The sequence below is a fragment of the Agrilus planipennis genome, unplaced genomic scaffold (genome assembly GCF_000699045.2).
Source record: "Agrilus planipennis isolate EAB-ADULT unplaced genomic scaffold, Apla_2.0 scaffold123, whole genome shotgun sequence".
In the NCBI taxonomy this organism is placed as follows: domain Eukaryota; kingdom Metazoa; phylum Arthropoda; class Insecta; order Coleoptera; family Buprestidae; genus Agrilus; species Agrilus planipennis.
This window is the reverse complement of record NW_020438894.1, coordinates 120895-137236: the sequence shown is the minus strand read 5'-3', so window position 1 is coordinate 137236 and position 16342 is coordinate 120895. Positions and strand designations below refer to the sequence as shown.

General features: G+C 33.5%; 2 protein-coding genes across 3 annotated transcripts; both read left to right on the top strand.

Annotated features, from left to right (window-relative positions):
- Positions 1-1164: 1164 nt before the first annotated feature.
- Positions 1165-6535, top strand: LOC108739411 (ras-related protein Rab-31). Of its 2 annotated transcripts, XM_025973078.1 has the most exons (5): positions 1165-1386; positions 3435-3559; positions 3882-4091; positions 4413-4490; positions 5635-6535. In XM_025973078.1, exons 1-5 carry the CDS (start codon positions 1344-1346, stop codon positions 5845-5847), a joined length of 669 nt encoding a protein of 222 aa, XP_025828863.1. In that variant the 5' UTR covers positions 1165-1343; the 3' UTR covers positions 5848-6535. The 2 variants fall into 2 exon arrangements, 1 of the variants encoding a protein (XP_025828863.1); XR_001938150.2 differs by lacking the exons at positions 1165-1386; positions 3435-3559; positions 3882-4091; positions 4413-4490 and adding an exon at positions 4497-4963 and having other exon boundaries at positions 5635-5718.
- Positions 6536-8702: 2167 nt separating this feature from the next.
- On the top strand, positions 8703-9702 carry LOC112904025. The gene is made up of 2 exons (XM_025973089.1): positions 8703-9253; positions 9548-9702. The coding sequence occupies exons 1-2, from the start codon at positions 8983-8985 to the stop codon at positions 9700-9702; spliced, it is 426 nt and encodes a 141-aa protein (XP_025828874.1). The 5' UTR covers positions 8703-8982.
- Positions 9703-16342: the final 6640 nt, after the last annotated feature.

Genomic DNA, 16342 nt, shown 5'->3' with positions numbered 1-16342 from the left:
TCAATTGGGCAACTCGTTACGAGAAACCCCTCAGCGTCAGTTATCCTTTGTAAGGACCTTACTCAATATTACGAAATACTACTGTTAACACGTTAGAAACCGATGTCACAGATGGCGACATAGTACTACATAATTGGTGTTTAAACGAAAAAAACGTAACACTAATTATGTATGAACAAAAATAGAAAGTTTAATTTACNGCAAATAACCCTTCCGTTCCCTTGGGATTCGCGTCTAGTGTAAGAAAGCTAATTCAACTTGCGCGCTGCAATATATAACACGATAATTGAAACGGTGATTACGTATGCGAAATACATAGAATGCAGTCTTGCTACTTGCAGCGTTGCATAAATAAATGGAAGATGTAATTTATCGTTTATACGTTACAACTTTCTTTTGTATCTTCTATTATTGTGGAAGAATGCCGCAGGCGGCAGTTGATACGGCGGCGCCTTTGATAACGCTGCTGACAGGCGAGAGCTATTGTTATAAATTTTGTTTATACAGAAACGTGTAGACTGCAAGATAGAAACGAATCTATAGGCACTTTCCGGAAATATTGAAGAACATTCAGTAATTGTTTTTCTATAGTTTATTAAATTATTTAATTAGTACGTTCGTGGGTTGTTCTAGTTTTAGGGAAATGCGAAAATTAGCTCAGGATAGGAAAGAGTCATAATGCGTGTCCAACCAGTCTTAGGACTGACCTTATGATGATGACGTTCGTTATCTTATGCTTTTTTGATAACGAATTGAAATAAATGCTGGAAATTTGATAATTTCAAAATAATCTAACAATAATTCCGTTCTGTAGAGCAACGTCAAAGNATTCTATGATGATGATGAAGTAAAAAAGCTCAAAAAGCTCGTAGGTTAGTCGTATATCTCCTTGTTACTCGGTTCTTTCATTGCTCCGAACATATTTAATTTGTCATTATTAAACGCTCACAATAATCACTTAGATTATTAATTTTTAATTAGCTTATTAATGGGACACATTTAAATTGATTTTTTATTTATTCTTGTCTACATTTGAAAGCTGTAACGCTCTCTGTTGGAAAGTATAAGAAAGAAACGAAAAGCCCGATCGAATACTATCTCTGTAGAAGTGTACATAAACAAAGTTTCAGTTAGATGGCAGCTAAAATTACACCCATGAACTAACATTACAGAACGACAAACAGTTGTTTACCTAGTCAGCTGTTTATTGTGTACAATTTTAAAACTTGTGAAGAGGGAATTTCCAAAAAGTACCGTCCGTGACTCATGAAATGAGCTCAAACAATTAAAAAAAAAAAACGCTCGTATAGTATTTGCCATGATCTTGGGGTGTGCTAGAAACAATGTCCAATATTGTTGCGAAAATGGTTGTATTAGGAGATCCTGGTAAGTTGCAAATAATACGCATCAAATCTATCATGCAATCGATATTTATATTTTGTTTACGAGTTCATTGTTTATCTCATATTCTTATCATTTAACGATTTCTTTTGTTTTGTTGTGTGTCTGAATCAGTAGGGCATTTGAGTTGTTATAATACAAAGTGCGCTGTAGATCAATTGGGCAACTCGTTACGAGAAACCCCTCAGCGTCAGTTATCCTTTGTAAGGACCTTACTCAATATTACGAAATACTACTGTTAACACGTTAGAAACCGATGTCACAGATGGCGACATAGTACTACATAATTGGTGTTTAAACGAAAAAAACGTAACACTAATTATGTATGAACAAAAATAGAAAGTTTAATTTACTAGCAATTCTTTTTCAAATTTGACTCTTGCGGCACACGATACTGAATCTCATGAAATATTGAAATTTTTATGATAAGTTTTGTGGAATATGTAAAAAAGACCCAAAGGAGCATATGTCTTCTTGAAATATTAATTTGTTTAAATAATTTCAATTGTTCCAGTGTTTAATATCACTGGAAAACAGTACCACCAATTCATTAGCCACAATAAAGCTGGTTGGACACAAACTTCTTCTTCTTATGTTGAACCAATATTCCTTTTTTTCCAAAAATTAGAACAACCGCTCAAGTCTCTAACTATTTGCGAACATTTACATCTGTCCTTCGTAAAATCGGTTTCTACTTCCAAAATGTCTCTAAGTAGCCCTTCATATTTGAAAAGATGTCCTACCTATAGTGATGAACAAAGCAAGATCAAGACTGTCCCAGTGTTGGTATAGGTCTTGGTCCTTGGTCTTGTTGATTTACTCCGATACTTAGGTACTTTTTTGTACCTAAACAATAATTGTCTTAAATGTTGAAATTTTCTGTCATACATGCAAAAAAATAGTGTCGAATTCGAGAAATGACCNATCGAAATTTTTATGATAAGTTTTGTGGAATATGTAAAAAAGACCCAAAGGAGCATATGTCTTCTTGAAATATTAATTTGTTTAAATAATTAAAAAAAATCTGTAGTAAAATTAATACCTATGTATCAATGTCAAAGAATCTGGTACATCATAATGGGTCTAGTTATTTTATGAAATTCCTCCAAACAAAAAGTTTAAAATAAAAAGTTGTATCAAAATTTGTATTGCTGTTGGTGAAAATAAATAGAAACTATTATAGATGTGTTACAAATTATAGATAGCTACTTACTATAATTCATCCCTCATTTCCGTTTTATTTTGCGATAAGATACCATTGTATTATTTATCATATTGCGTTTATGTATTTTGTTATTACAATGAGTTACTATTGTTTTGGAGAAATTGCTATGAAAAATTCAGTTCATTTTATTTTCATAATTCTCGATAAAATTTGTCATGCATATAATTCCACTTCATCAGTTTTCCGTAAACAATTCAATTTTCTGTTGTTATATTATCTGCACTTGATTATTTTGTTGTGTTTGGATTTGGAACAAGTATTTTACACTTTTTTGTGTGATTAATATTAAGCATTCTATTAGACGCCGTTGTTTCATGAAATGACTAGACGTAATATGATGTGTCAGCTTTGGAACAAAATTTGTATAATGGAAAATGGATACAACAATTTTCAATATTAATGACTGGTTAAACTATTTATAAACTTAACACTTTATTGTATCGTTTTCCAAAATTGTGAAACTTTTAACAGTTTTTCCACTTAGCTACTGAGTCATATTTACACTATATGTATTGCACCAAAGTCTTCTGGGATAACCATTCTTAACTATTTTGAAAACTGTCTTGAAATTCTTATATTAGAAAATATTTGAATTATTTCTTCTATTTCATTCATTTAAATTGTTCACAAATCTGTTTCCAGAAATTTTGTGTCCCAGTTTTCAAGTTTTACATATAATCCTACCTTTACGATCCCCTTATCCCCAGATAATTTAGAAAGAGAATCTGACATTGTGCTTGTCAATTTTTTAATTGCTAGTGCATGTTTGCTCTTTTATTAGTAAAGAAAAACTAGTTTTCTTTAATAGGCGTCGGGAAAACCAGTATTGTTACCAGATATGTTGAAAAGAGAGTCCATAACATTCCCCCTACAGTGGGTGCTTCGTTCTTCACAACTAAAGTTAATATTAAAGGTTTGGCTGTTGAATTGCAGGTTAGTACTTTATTTTATAACAGGTACTTTTTATATTGCTTCTTTTCAATGTACCTAATGTACGTAATATGTAACCTAAATCTATGAAAATACTTCTCCATCATTTTAATCATGTTACATTAATTTTCGTAATTTATTATCGTTTACCTGTGAGATTTGATAGTGCATGTATTCTAAGACTTATCCAGGGTCATACTAAGACAGTGATTTGAAATGAAGAAAATCCAAGTGGATATATCAACAATTAATTTTGCTAACTCAACAATTGTTTCGATCATACGAGACTTAGTTTGCTTTACTTTTGGTATTTCTCGAATTCCAGGTCTGGGATACAGCAGGCCAGGAACGATTCAAAGCCATTGTACCATTATTTTATAGAAATGCTACTGCAGCAATTATAGTGTTTGATATCACCGCACGCCGGTCATTTGACAACATGAAGTCTTGGGTCTCAGAATTAAAAAGAAATTCTGAGAATCCCATCATATTATCTATTGTTGGAAATAAGTCTGACTTATCAGACAAAAGAGAAGTAAGAGAATTATTAATTTTCCATTGAAAAAATGTGTTCAGAGCATGTTACATCAACTTGATTCCTTTTTGTTTTAATTGTCATTGTTTATCAAAAATTTGGAGAAATAATGACAACAAACAAACCAAGCGTCGCGCTTTGAGCGTAAACTTGTAAGAAAGTCCATTGATTATTCTTATTTGCGCATTGCAATTCCCGTTGCAGTGTATGACATTAATATTAAAACTTCTAATGATGGGATTTCCCTTAAAAGCAACAGCTATAATATAATTTACGTACGCGATATATACTGATCACATAAGAAAGTCCTGTTTCTTATAGGTTACCAGAGATGAGGGTCTGGTATATGCCAACAGTGTAGGTGCTTCGTATACCGAGTGTTCGGCATGTAACAATCAGGTAGGTAATAATTAATTTCTGGTTCTTTGCTTGCTAAACTATCTGAAGCAGAGTTTGATATTTGCGCAGTATTGTGCACAGATACAAAGAAAAATACTTAAATCCTTTTCTGAACAACGTGCTTCATTGTACAGATCCGGCTTAAGTACAATCTTTATCAAAACCTCAGCGTGACATGTATTTGTATGTATACCACAAATAAAAAAATAAGTAAGTAAAAATGTATAATAAATGAGCATTCAATTGTCTATAAATATTTCACAACAAAGAAAATAAATTAGTCCACTTGTTCCACTATCTCGGTTTCCCACACGTGACTGTTGTGTTTTTAATGATAACAAAAAGTCACTTTTATAAATAGAGTTAGAGGAAAATATTCAATATACAATCATTGGTAGTCGAGATCTAAACGTCGTTGAATTATTTGGTAGATTGCCCCTATTTTAGTTTCTTTTTTTTTGGAACGTCACAGGGTGAGTAACTTTGTTTTATATGTTATATAGGGATAGATAGATTTTATATTACGAATTAAAAATCGAAAGCTATAATCGTGAGCTTGATCATAGTCGTTAATTGCAAAATTTATTGTAAATAAACCGTTTAAAATAAAATAAAACAAAAGACCTAATGCATGAAATAAAATGAACAATACTTACGTAAATGTGTATGTTTATAATCTTTATCTGTTTATTGCATAAATACATATGTTATCAAAGATTCCAGGGGTTTATTAGAGCAGTAATAAATTGATAAGGTTGAAGAAACAAATATCGACTGTAATATTAATTATCATAAAATTATAACGCTGCGATGATTTGACTCTACGGAATACTAAAAGAATGTTTTGACTTACAATAAATCGTATGGACACAGTGGCGTAGCAGAGTCCTAAGGAATTCGAGTGCGAACCCTTTGAAACTTCCCCTTGATCTCATTTGTTTTGCGCCGTCGGGGGTCGGCGGGCACTATCGGCCCGTACGGCTTGCGCCTTGGGCCTTTAGAAATATCTTGACTTCCAATAGACCAATCAAAAGAAATTGTAAATTTAATAATGTTTGAACCGGCTATCAGTCAACTGATAAAAAGTGTTTTTACAGTGATTATTGTGCAATTGCACAAATTATTATTAATAATGTATTCGCAGGGCATTGACCAAATATTCAGCGATGTTGCCAGGAAGTTAATTCAAATTTCCGGCATGGTACCATCGTACAGCGAGTCAGATAACGAAGAAAATGGAACAATGTTCGCCAATGCGACCGATTTGAACGCTACTGACACAGCAGTGACCGAAACTCCAAGTTGGAGCATTGGTAGCATTGCACATGGACAAGTCATAAACAAAGGCTGTTGTTAATTAAATTCTAGGTAGAACACACAACACGTTTTCTTCTTTATTTTTTATTATTTTTTATTTTGACAATGTTACACATCCATGTATATCCATATTTAATGTTAATGTAAAGTATGGTGCTCACTTTGTGTTCTTTTACAAATGTATGTAGGGCAAACAGGTAGACGTTTCGTGTAGTCGTTACGTTTTTTATTTGATTTGACTGCTCTATCGTATGATTTGTACAATTTTTTAAAATTTTTACAGTGATACTGTTTCGTCTTCCTTACTTTTGGGTTTTGTTACAATTCAAAAACTTTCCATCATATTTTGTTAAATTTTATCTTTACCGTATTCAGTAACTATCTACAGCGTAATAAGTAGTTAAAACCGTGAGGGATAATTACTGAATATTGAGTAACGATAAAACCTAACGAAACATGAGAAAAGTTTTGGAATTGTAACAAAACTCAAAAGTATGGAAGACGAAAAATGTATAGTAGGTACTTATTTAATAATGGTACTAGACACCGTATCTGTAAATTTTGTAGTTTTATAAAACTAAGTGTTCTACTTCATTATTGTTTTAAAAGCACATGTGGTATCTTTTAGCGAATTATTGTTAGCAATAATTGTTCTAATGTGATATACTTACTTAATACCACATTAGTTGGTTTTTTATTACATTTCAAATAAAGGCGATGCAAGAAAATGTGTTAAAATTATTTTTATAACCTTGCCAAAGACGTTGGTACGCTAAACACAGAAATGCAAAAGTTTAAGTTACGTTTAACAAAAAGAAATAACTTGTGTGCTTATCAACTGCTAACTTCCAAATGCCAAAAAGTTAAAAGTTTGAGGTAGGGTTCTGTACTGGAACGGTGCGTGAACAATGGGAAGAGACAGAGGGTAGGTGGAAGCAAAAGCATCAGGAGTAAAGAGATGAACAATTAGACTACTTAATGATAATCAAATTATCAATGGAATGTGTTATAACTGAAGAATTTAAAAGATCTTTTACATATGAAATTGAAAGTTATGAGATGTTTTGGTAACCAAAAACTATCAAGCAAGATTATAGACTGATAAGGGTCGCAAAGCTTTGGTAACCAATACACTTTCAACTTTCAAATTCTTAATCTTCAGTTTCATATGTAACATCTAACAAACATTCTTTTAAATAGAAAATTGTTTTAAATTCTTCAGTCGTTACACATTCTATTGTTGTATCCTGTAGTACAGTCCATAACCTGTCCACAGGAAAGGTAAGCTTAAAAAGACCCCTAACTGGTGTGCGATATTTGTCCCAATTGAAAGACTTCGCTGTCGAATGGGCATCTATCATGATGATCTTGATTTATCATAGGTATAAAAAAAGCAGATTTTATTGAGCCAGTTTGCAAAATATATGTAAATAATCCTGTGCTAAGGCGTGGTCGAAATCCTAATATTTTAGTAAAAAGAATAACATTCATGTTTCGTCTCGAATATAAAAGTTAATAAATAATATTTGTTTGACATTTCTAATAGTCTAAGTGTACTTCATCACCACAAACGTGAAAACGTACATGTGTATCTTTTGTGAGAGATATTTTACCAATAAAAACGACACTTTATTGCTTCTGTAATCGAAGACTTTCGCAAATGAGGGAGTCCAATTAAAGGATATTATACACATATAGTGTTTTAATAGATATATTCGTCTGTTCGGCCCTTTCGTTCCGAAAGGAAGTAATTTCAGACGTTACGGATGGTTAACTGGATGCTTGGCATCCGACAGATGTTGAAGCCTGACGCTTTAATATCTCAATAATGCAAATGATCCAATGATAGGAATTTCGACTGGCGCCACTTAGCGCTAACAAGCGTATTGTCAACAACAAATATTATAAACATGTTATAAAGTAACTAGGAATATTATACAGCCACAAGATTAACTAAAAACTGTTCTGTTGAAAAGAATCGATAAAAAGAATTAATGTTGTTATTTCTTAGTTTATAGATATAATTATAGCAAAACTTACCTATAGTGTAGGCAGTATAAAAAGTAAGATCATAAACAATAAAAGGCACAAATGTCGCAATTCTTGTTGAACTTGAAGGAAACTGATGGTACCTAATAATTATAAAGGCAAAGGGTAAACTGTTTTAGTAAATATTTCGATTTTGGGGTAGGACTAGAATTTAGCTTAGCTTCAATCTGTTTTTTCACCTTAGGTACTTTAATTGTTAGCTTTTAGGGCAGCAAAAGTACCACGTGGTATAGGAAAATTCGTACAAATATCTAATATAATTCTAGTAACAGAATTTAAAGCTTTCGAAGGGTGTTCAAAGGATTTTAAAAGTTCGGACAGTTTTCAGAGAAGCGGATGATATTTTCTCTTCAGTTTCATAATTATTCATTTTTTCTACAAAGAAATGTGTAGATATCTAATTTTGATGAACCCCAACTAAAAGTTCCTAGGGGGTTTAGTATGCAATTCACTTAGGTAGTCGTATATGGTGGCTATGTCGTTAACTCTTGTTTATAGTAATAAGAAAGGGTTGAAAAATTTCCTTTATATTCTAACACTATCGAGTTATTAAAACGTTGTATCGTTAACGTATGAAACAAAAAAATTGAAAAACAGGAAAAGGCGTCAGTTTCAATTTCCCAACCAGACTTACAAAGTGATTTCTTCCCCACCCATTTTCAAAGCATATCTCATAAATTTCACTTTGAAGCATCGAATTAACAAAAGATGTCTAACAATTCTGACACATATGTTTTAACTAAATATATCTCAATTATCCATTCCTGCTCTGGGATTTTTGAAACTCCACCCCTCGGTTGTTGTCATTGGCTGTAGTCCTCGAAAACACTTTAAGTTATAAGCTTTTATTAATAGAACTTAAGTCCTACTTGCTTTATGAGAAAATAACATACGACAATAAAACTGTTTGGATATGGCTGATCTGTTTTTAAGAAACGCACCGATCACCAATTGACTTAGTTTTCAACCCCCTTCAGCACAAGTCCACGAGAAAATTTAATTAAATCAACACACGTATTCCAACAAATTGACACACGTTTCAAAAATTACTACATTTTCTTGGAAAGCGATTGCGATCCGATCTAATTTTGCACTACTGGTAATTTGTGAAATCAAAAGTGAAAGTATGGAAGAAAAACGGGAAAGTGAAGTGAAAACTAAAACTTGTTCTAAAAGTTTTTCCATTGAGTCGATATTGTCTAGTGATAACAAAAGGTCTTCAGCTGAAGAACAAACGTTTCCGACGGATATTAATACGAATCCTTTAGGGAAAATAAATGAAATCGAGAACGAATCCGGTACTTTCCCTGTAAATAACGATGTTCAGTTCATGAGTGAAGAAATGGCAAAGGAGTGCGAAGGGGACGATTCAGAAGATGGGCGCAATTTTATGGAAGGTATGAAAATTAAATGTACAATAGTACTTAGGATAACCAATCTGTAACAAGAATAAGGGGCTGTAAATCTAAGAGGGTTTTACGACGATTTGCAATTTTGTTGTTTATTTTTCATTTATAGTTGAAAAATTTAAGGGCTGCACGTAATACGTCATTTTATAACATGATATAAGTATTTTAAAAAGTCTATCTTCACGTTTTCGTTTATTTCTTTGTACTGTTCATAAGTGATTTACACAATACATTATGTAATGTATCAGCTCATTCTTACTTGGGTTTTCTCAATTCATATAGACGCTTGTGGAATTTCAACCTTCCAAACCACTGAGGATAGAGTTTTAGACAATTCACACATTCAAGCGAACTCATGTAACCCATTTGGTAGAACAATTTTCATCAAAATTAAAAGCCAAGGCGATTTGGTGGTACTGTTAAATTGTCCTTTATAGATAACTAGAAAATTCGTAAATTAGACAACTTTAAACAAAACTCAATAGCATAAGGCAATGGCAAATACCTTTTTCAATACTTTATAAAATGAATAATGCAGAGCTTCCGGTCTTCTTGGCATATTTTTAACCAACCATCAGGAAGCGAGATCTAAATATATAAATATTTCTCCTACGATTAACCTTTTGCATTAATAGCAATAATAGCTATTTTGTTTAAATTGGTTCTTTTGTCCTTTGTATGACCGTTCTTCCGGTTTTTCCTCCAGGGACATGAGATCTTGTATGCTTAGATATTCCTGGGATAATTAGAGTACGTTACAGGACTACTTTTACATGAGTCCATGCTCCATTAGAAAAGGCTATACTGGGCAAGTCGAAGGAATAGTCATTCAATGAATGAAAGAACACCTAACCAATGTCAAATTAAAACATTTTGCAGCATTAATGTTAGCCAAACAGCGTATTAAAACGGGCAATTATATTATATACCAATTCAGTCTCATGAATCGTCGGTAGGTAACAAATCTTACTCAACTGAAAGCCGAAAGATGTAGTGAAAGCTTAAATTGAAATGTGTGATCATTTCTTCTATTGTCTTACAAATTTTCAGTGGATTCTTTCAACGCAAACTAAGAAAACTTTATTTTCTGATTGTATTAGTTTCTTAGACATGAAGGTCTAGTCAGAGACATGTCAGAGGCAGAAACAGGAATTAGAAGGGGTAGAGGTAGTAGACCTAGGTTAGATTACTGTTCACAAATAGTTAAGGATGTGGGCTGTTCCAGTTTAAGGGAAATGCGAAGTTTAGCTCAGGATAGGAAAGAGTGGAGGTACGTGTCCAACCAGCCTTAGGACTGACGACCTTATGATGATGATGATGAGTATTCTTAAAATTTCAAAATTCAATAAATGTAACTCTATTTCAAAATTATTCATAACCACTTTTAAAATTTTATCATTAAAATATTTACATTCCAAAAAGTGTTTGATTTAATTTTTATTTTTTGGGCTTCTGACTGTCATTGGTGAAGGCTTCTTCATCTTCTGCCGAGTCACAGACTAACCACCCTGGAAAGATGTCGGTCACACTAGTCGACGAAACGTTGAGTATAAGAAGCCTTCATAAACGACAGCAGAAAGCACAAAAATTAACAATTACATCATCGATGCCTGCGAAAGCTTAAACCAATTTGTCACGTTTGATTTGTTCCAATATACATAAATATGATGGTTGCTTCCAAGTTTTATGAAATACAGCGGAATTCACATTAATAACTATCGTCCCTGTTAGTTTGCAAAACGGTAGTCAACGTGATTTTGATTTAAGTACCTGGTACTGAAGTTTAATAAATATTTCTCTAGCGATTACTTATTTAACATTCACGCTCTTTATTCGCAACGACCGGTAATAATTCAGCCGAAAATACACGACCTAAATCAAATCTTCGCAATGAACTATTTAGCTAGAAGTGGCATATTTATTGCTACGTCTAATATCAAAGATTGCCAGATTGTCATATCCTTTGAACTCGGTTCTGTTCCGATACGAATTTGTGGAACCCTATACAAAGTCATTTCGGAAAAGGTAAAAAGAAATCCTCATGTGTATGATCACTAATCTCATGTCTAACTACTATCTGTCAGTCATAGTCTAAAAATATGGAATTTAGTGTAGGTATTAATTGCATTAACTATCTAAATGAAAATCTGCTTCCATGAAGTGAGAAAGAGATTTGAACAGGGAAAATCTGAAGAGATTTATCAGAATAGAAACTTATTATTGCAATGGTTAAAGACACAAAGAAAATGACGTAAGGAGTATCAAAATTGTATTAACAAATGAGAAAGGATATTCATTGAATGCAAAGGAAATCATATCGTAATGTGAAGATTGGCTCGAGATAGGAAGGAGGTATCCAACCAGTTTTTGAACTAAAAACCTTATAATTTTGGTTAGTCCTTCCCAATTTTATGCATAATTCATTTTGGACGATCTAGACACGTATGTGAAAACCAGCAACTATTAACTTAAAGCCAATGCGAACAAAAATTTTCGAAAAATTCCAGGACGAGACTTGCTACTAGATAACAGTTTTCAAGAAAAGAAATGGAAATGAGAACATTCTATATTGTGTAAATCATAAAAATATAATATATGTTAGTTATAGGTATTATTTTATTTATTCGTTTTCATTCCTGGTAAAAGATTAATGAACTACTATTCTTTTGATGATGCCCACGAATTTATACTTAGCAACCATCGAGTCTACTCCTTAATTCAATCGATTTCGATTCTTTCGGATAACTAGCGAAAAATTAGTTTGTTATCCAGACATAGGAACAAAGAACACTTACATACTTCGAAGACATTCTTGTAGATTCCGTTTTTTAAACAGTGGTAAAGTTTCTTCTTTTTGTAGTTACAGTGGATTTCATGTGTTACGACCTTGGCTATAGCGACCATTTTGCTATAGCGACGTTAAATCTTTTAATTTAAAGAATATTTTAGTACAAAATTCATGTGGCTATAGCGACTTCGGATGTAACGCCGAGTTCGGGTGTGGCGACTGTTTTTTAATGAATCGTTTGTAACAAATCCCTAGTAATCCCATGGAGTTATAGCTACCGGAATCGGCCGGTTATTATAGTTGCTTCAAATACATAGTTTAACTCATAAATCCATCGAAAGTAATAATTTTTCGTTTAGTCTTGCATATTTGGTCTTGGTTTTAGTCATGTTCGTTTGGTCTTGATGTTGGTCTTACTAGTATTATAAAGAAACTCTTGGTATTGGTCTTGGATTTTCGCAAGATCCAGACAAATTTTGCCCATCACCAAGCAGAAGTGATAAAGTTAAACTATTTAGAATATTTAGCGTCAAATATCTGAATTCTCAACCCGAGACGGTTGCACAGTTTTAAATATCCCTTATGGTCGTGTGTGTTAATACATTTACGAAGGCATTACACATGTACGTGTTCGCATATATCAACGCCTAATTGACAGCGTGTGTTTGGGGAGACAAAGCGACACTAAACGATGTCTAATTACCATTCGTCCCAATCCTCTTCTACCTTTTTCAACTTCCGTAGCTATTTCGAATCTCGTATCGCTTAAAAACAATATTTTAACGTTTTTTGTTTTCGTTTTCAACATTTTTTTTTTTAAATCAAGTAGGAGTAGGTACCTATAGCGTATGGCGCCACGTCTTTTCTAAACCAAATGTGTTTATTATCGTCGTTTATACATTATTTTCATGATAATGTCCGCCTTATTGCTTGTCTTGTTCCTTTTTCTTTTGAAATCAACAATTTAATTTTTCACGATGATGTTGACAGGTGAATGCGGTTTTTGTTTTAAGTTGTTACTTGAAAGATATGACAGGCATGTAATATTTTGTTATTACTGTTCGGGAATCATAGCCAAAATTGTTTTATTTTTAAACGATTAATAGAATTTCAACCAAGCAAATTCAAATCTTCTAAACAATTATCTGTATCCTAGGAAGCATGTTCAATTATCTCGATGGTATAAGTATTATAACTGAAGAACTGCAATAAAAATTACATAGGACAAGTAGTATTAGCATCTAGCAAGGAGGAGTTGGAGATAGCTTTAAATAAAATGGAAGCGGTATTGACAGTAAAACAGTACTGTATGAAAATAAATAAAAGTAACACAAAAATACTGGTATGCAAGCCTTAAATAAAAATTTTCAGATTCTCTCCAGTCTCTCAGAGTCTTTCAGAGTCTTCCCGTGTCTCTGAGAGCGTCTCTCCTAGTCATTCTCACTCTCTCAGTTATTGCCTAGGTGTTTTTATGGATCTCTCACAGTCTCTGTATGAGAGACTGGAACAATAAAATTGTTAATTCAGAGATTCGAGTCTCTCACAGAGAGACTGAATCAATAAAACCGAAAAATTGAGAGACTCGAGTCTCTCGTAGAAAGACTGGGATCTCTGAAATATGTTGAACTTTAACCATGTCTATCGAAACACCATTTATTGAGGGATTCGAGTCTCTCGTTCAGAGACTGGATACGAAATGAGGATCTCTCTATGAGCGACTCGAGTCTCTCGTTCAGGGACGCTAAAGACAGTCTATCGTCAGTCTCTCTCAGCGACACCAGAGAGACTCGATGAGAGACGGAGACTCGAGTCTCGCTTTCAGAGACTCTGAGAGACTGAACATTTTTATCTCGAGAAGGAAGAAAAGTAGGGAAAGAGCGAATATAAAGATAGGAGACGAAAAATTAAAAGAAGTGACTGATTTTACGTATCTAGAAAGTCAGATAAGTCAAGAGGGAAGGAGTAGTAGGGATATAAAGCAGAGGATAGCGCAGGGTCGAGTCGCCTTTAATAAAAAGAAGTCACTTTTATGCTTGTGAACGGTTAATTTAGAAATTCGAAAAAGATTGTTAAAGGTGTATGTTTGGAGCGCGGCGCTGTACGGGTGCGAAACATGGACAGTGGGCGCTACGAAAAAGAAAAGGTTAAAAACGTTCGAAATGTGGAATTACCGGCGAATGATGAGGATACCGCGGACAGAGATGGTTAGAAATGAAGAGATATTAGAAAGAATAGGAGAACAGAGGATTCTCTGGATGTTTATAAGATAGGTTGGTGGGACACCTTCTCAGGCATGAAGGTCTAGTCAGAGACATATTAGAGGGGTAGAGGTAGACCTAGATTAGCTTACTGCTCGCAAATAGTTACGGATGTGGGATGTTCTAGTTTTGGGGAAATGCGAAGATTAACTCAGGATAGGAAGGAGTGGAGGTGCGTGTCCAACCAGTCTTAGGACTGACGACCTTATGATGATGAGGAGAACAAGCAAATTGGCTACTTGAAATAAGATTGAATGAACATACAAATGATAACTAGTTTTTAGAGGTATATTCACATTTGAAAATGCTAATATTATTATATACAATTGCATAATTAGAAATTCAACAACATTCTGCACACGTTGAAGTTTAATGCAAAATAAATGAAACCGATTTCTATCAGAAACAGAACCATTTGCATTTGCAAAGGAACAAAGAGATAAAATATGTACGAATGAGTTTAAACGTTTCTTAAAAGAGCAGCTTAGCCGAAGCTTAAAGCTATATTTACGACACATATTTGACTGTTTAGAGTCGTAGGTTTTAAATTATTCGGAGAAGGATTTCCTACAGGCTAATTGCTGCTACATGACACTTCTGTCTAAACAGGAGTTTATATAGGTATCACTTCTCGAAATAAACGACGGACGAGCAGCTTTTAAAAATGCCGACACTGGAAAGCCGTGTCTTAACATCGCGTTCTTCTTTTTTTACTACAACCGCGTAAATTATGATTATGTACTGGCAATTAATTAATTATAGAACACGACGCCCAGAAAGTAATTTTTAAATAGTATCCAGTCGCGATTTGAACAAAATAATTGACTAATTCTAACAATAATTAGTCGATTATTACTTACAATTTTGCAATGTTTTTTTTTCTTTTTGATTTATATTATAAATCTATTAAAAAATAAATTGTTTTTGTTTTGCTTCTTTAAAAACTATGGTAAACTGGCCGGACTCTCAAAAGTATTAAATTACATTTACCTATTAGACTTATATTACAATATTATTAGATGAAAGAAGGTATGCAGTTCTATCTCATACGAATTTTTATATGCTACTTCGTATTGTTCAAAAGATAATGCAGCCCTTTGATTATTGCATGTAACAAAATATCGCTGCGTTCGGTCCTTCTATATACCTACTTATACGTTCAATCAGAAATTTGGTTTTCTAATCCCAAACAAAAATACGTATTTAATAACGAAATCCAGAAGAAAATAGAAAAGAACGTAGTAACCACACTTGTCCAAAAAAGAATTTTATACAACTTTATTTCTTGACATTTACCATAAAATTCTGTTCTAAGTACATTTCTGTTTTTAGTGATGCATTCTAAATATAATTATTTTCTATATTGCTTCTACTATCAGAAGGAGTAGGAATCCCGAGATAAAAATGTCCAGTCTCTCAGAGTCTCTGAAAGCGAGACGCGAGTCTCCGTCTCTCATCGAGTCTCTCTGGTGTCGCTGAGAGAGACTGACGATAGACTGTCTTTAGCGTCCCTGAACGAGAGACTCGAGTCGCTCATAGAGAGATCCTCATTTCGTATCCAGTCTCTGAACGAGAGACTCGAATCCCTCAATAAATGGTGTTTCGATAGACATGGTTAAAGTTCAACATATTTCAGAGATCCCAGTCTTTCTACGAGAGACTCGAGTCTCTCAATTTTTCGGTTTTATTGATTCAGTCTCTCTGTGAGAGACTCGAATCTCTGAATTAACAATTTTATCGTTCGAGTCTCTCATACAGAGACTGTGAGAGATCCATAAAAACACCTAGGCAATAACTGAGAGACTATGAAAGACTGTGAGAGACGCTCTCGGAGACGCTGAAAGAATCTGAAAGGCTCTGAGAGACTGGAGAGAGACTAAAAATTTTTGTCTAGGGATGTTATAAGATATTTAACCCTGAAGAGTGTCAAACCTTTCAAAGTTTAATATCCCAGTTCTAGTAGCACAGTATTGTCAGCTATGACAATCTCAGAATTCTTGATTTTGTGTTTGTCCTTTTTTCAAGGATCGC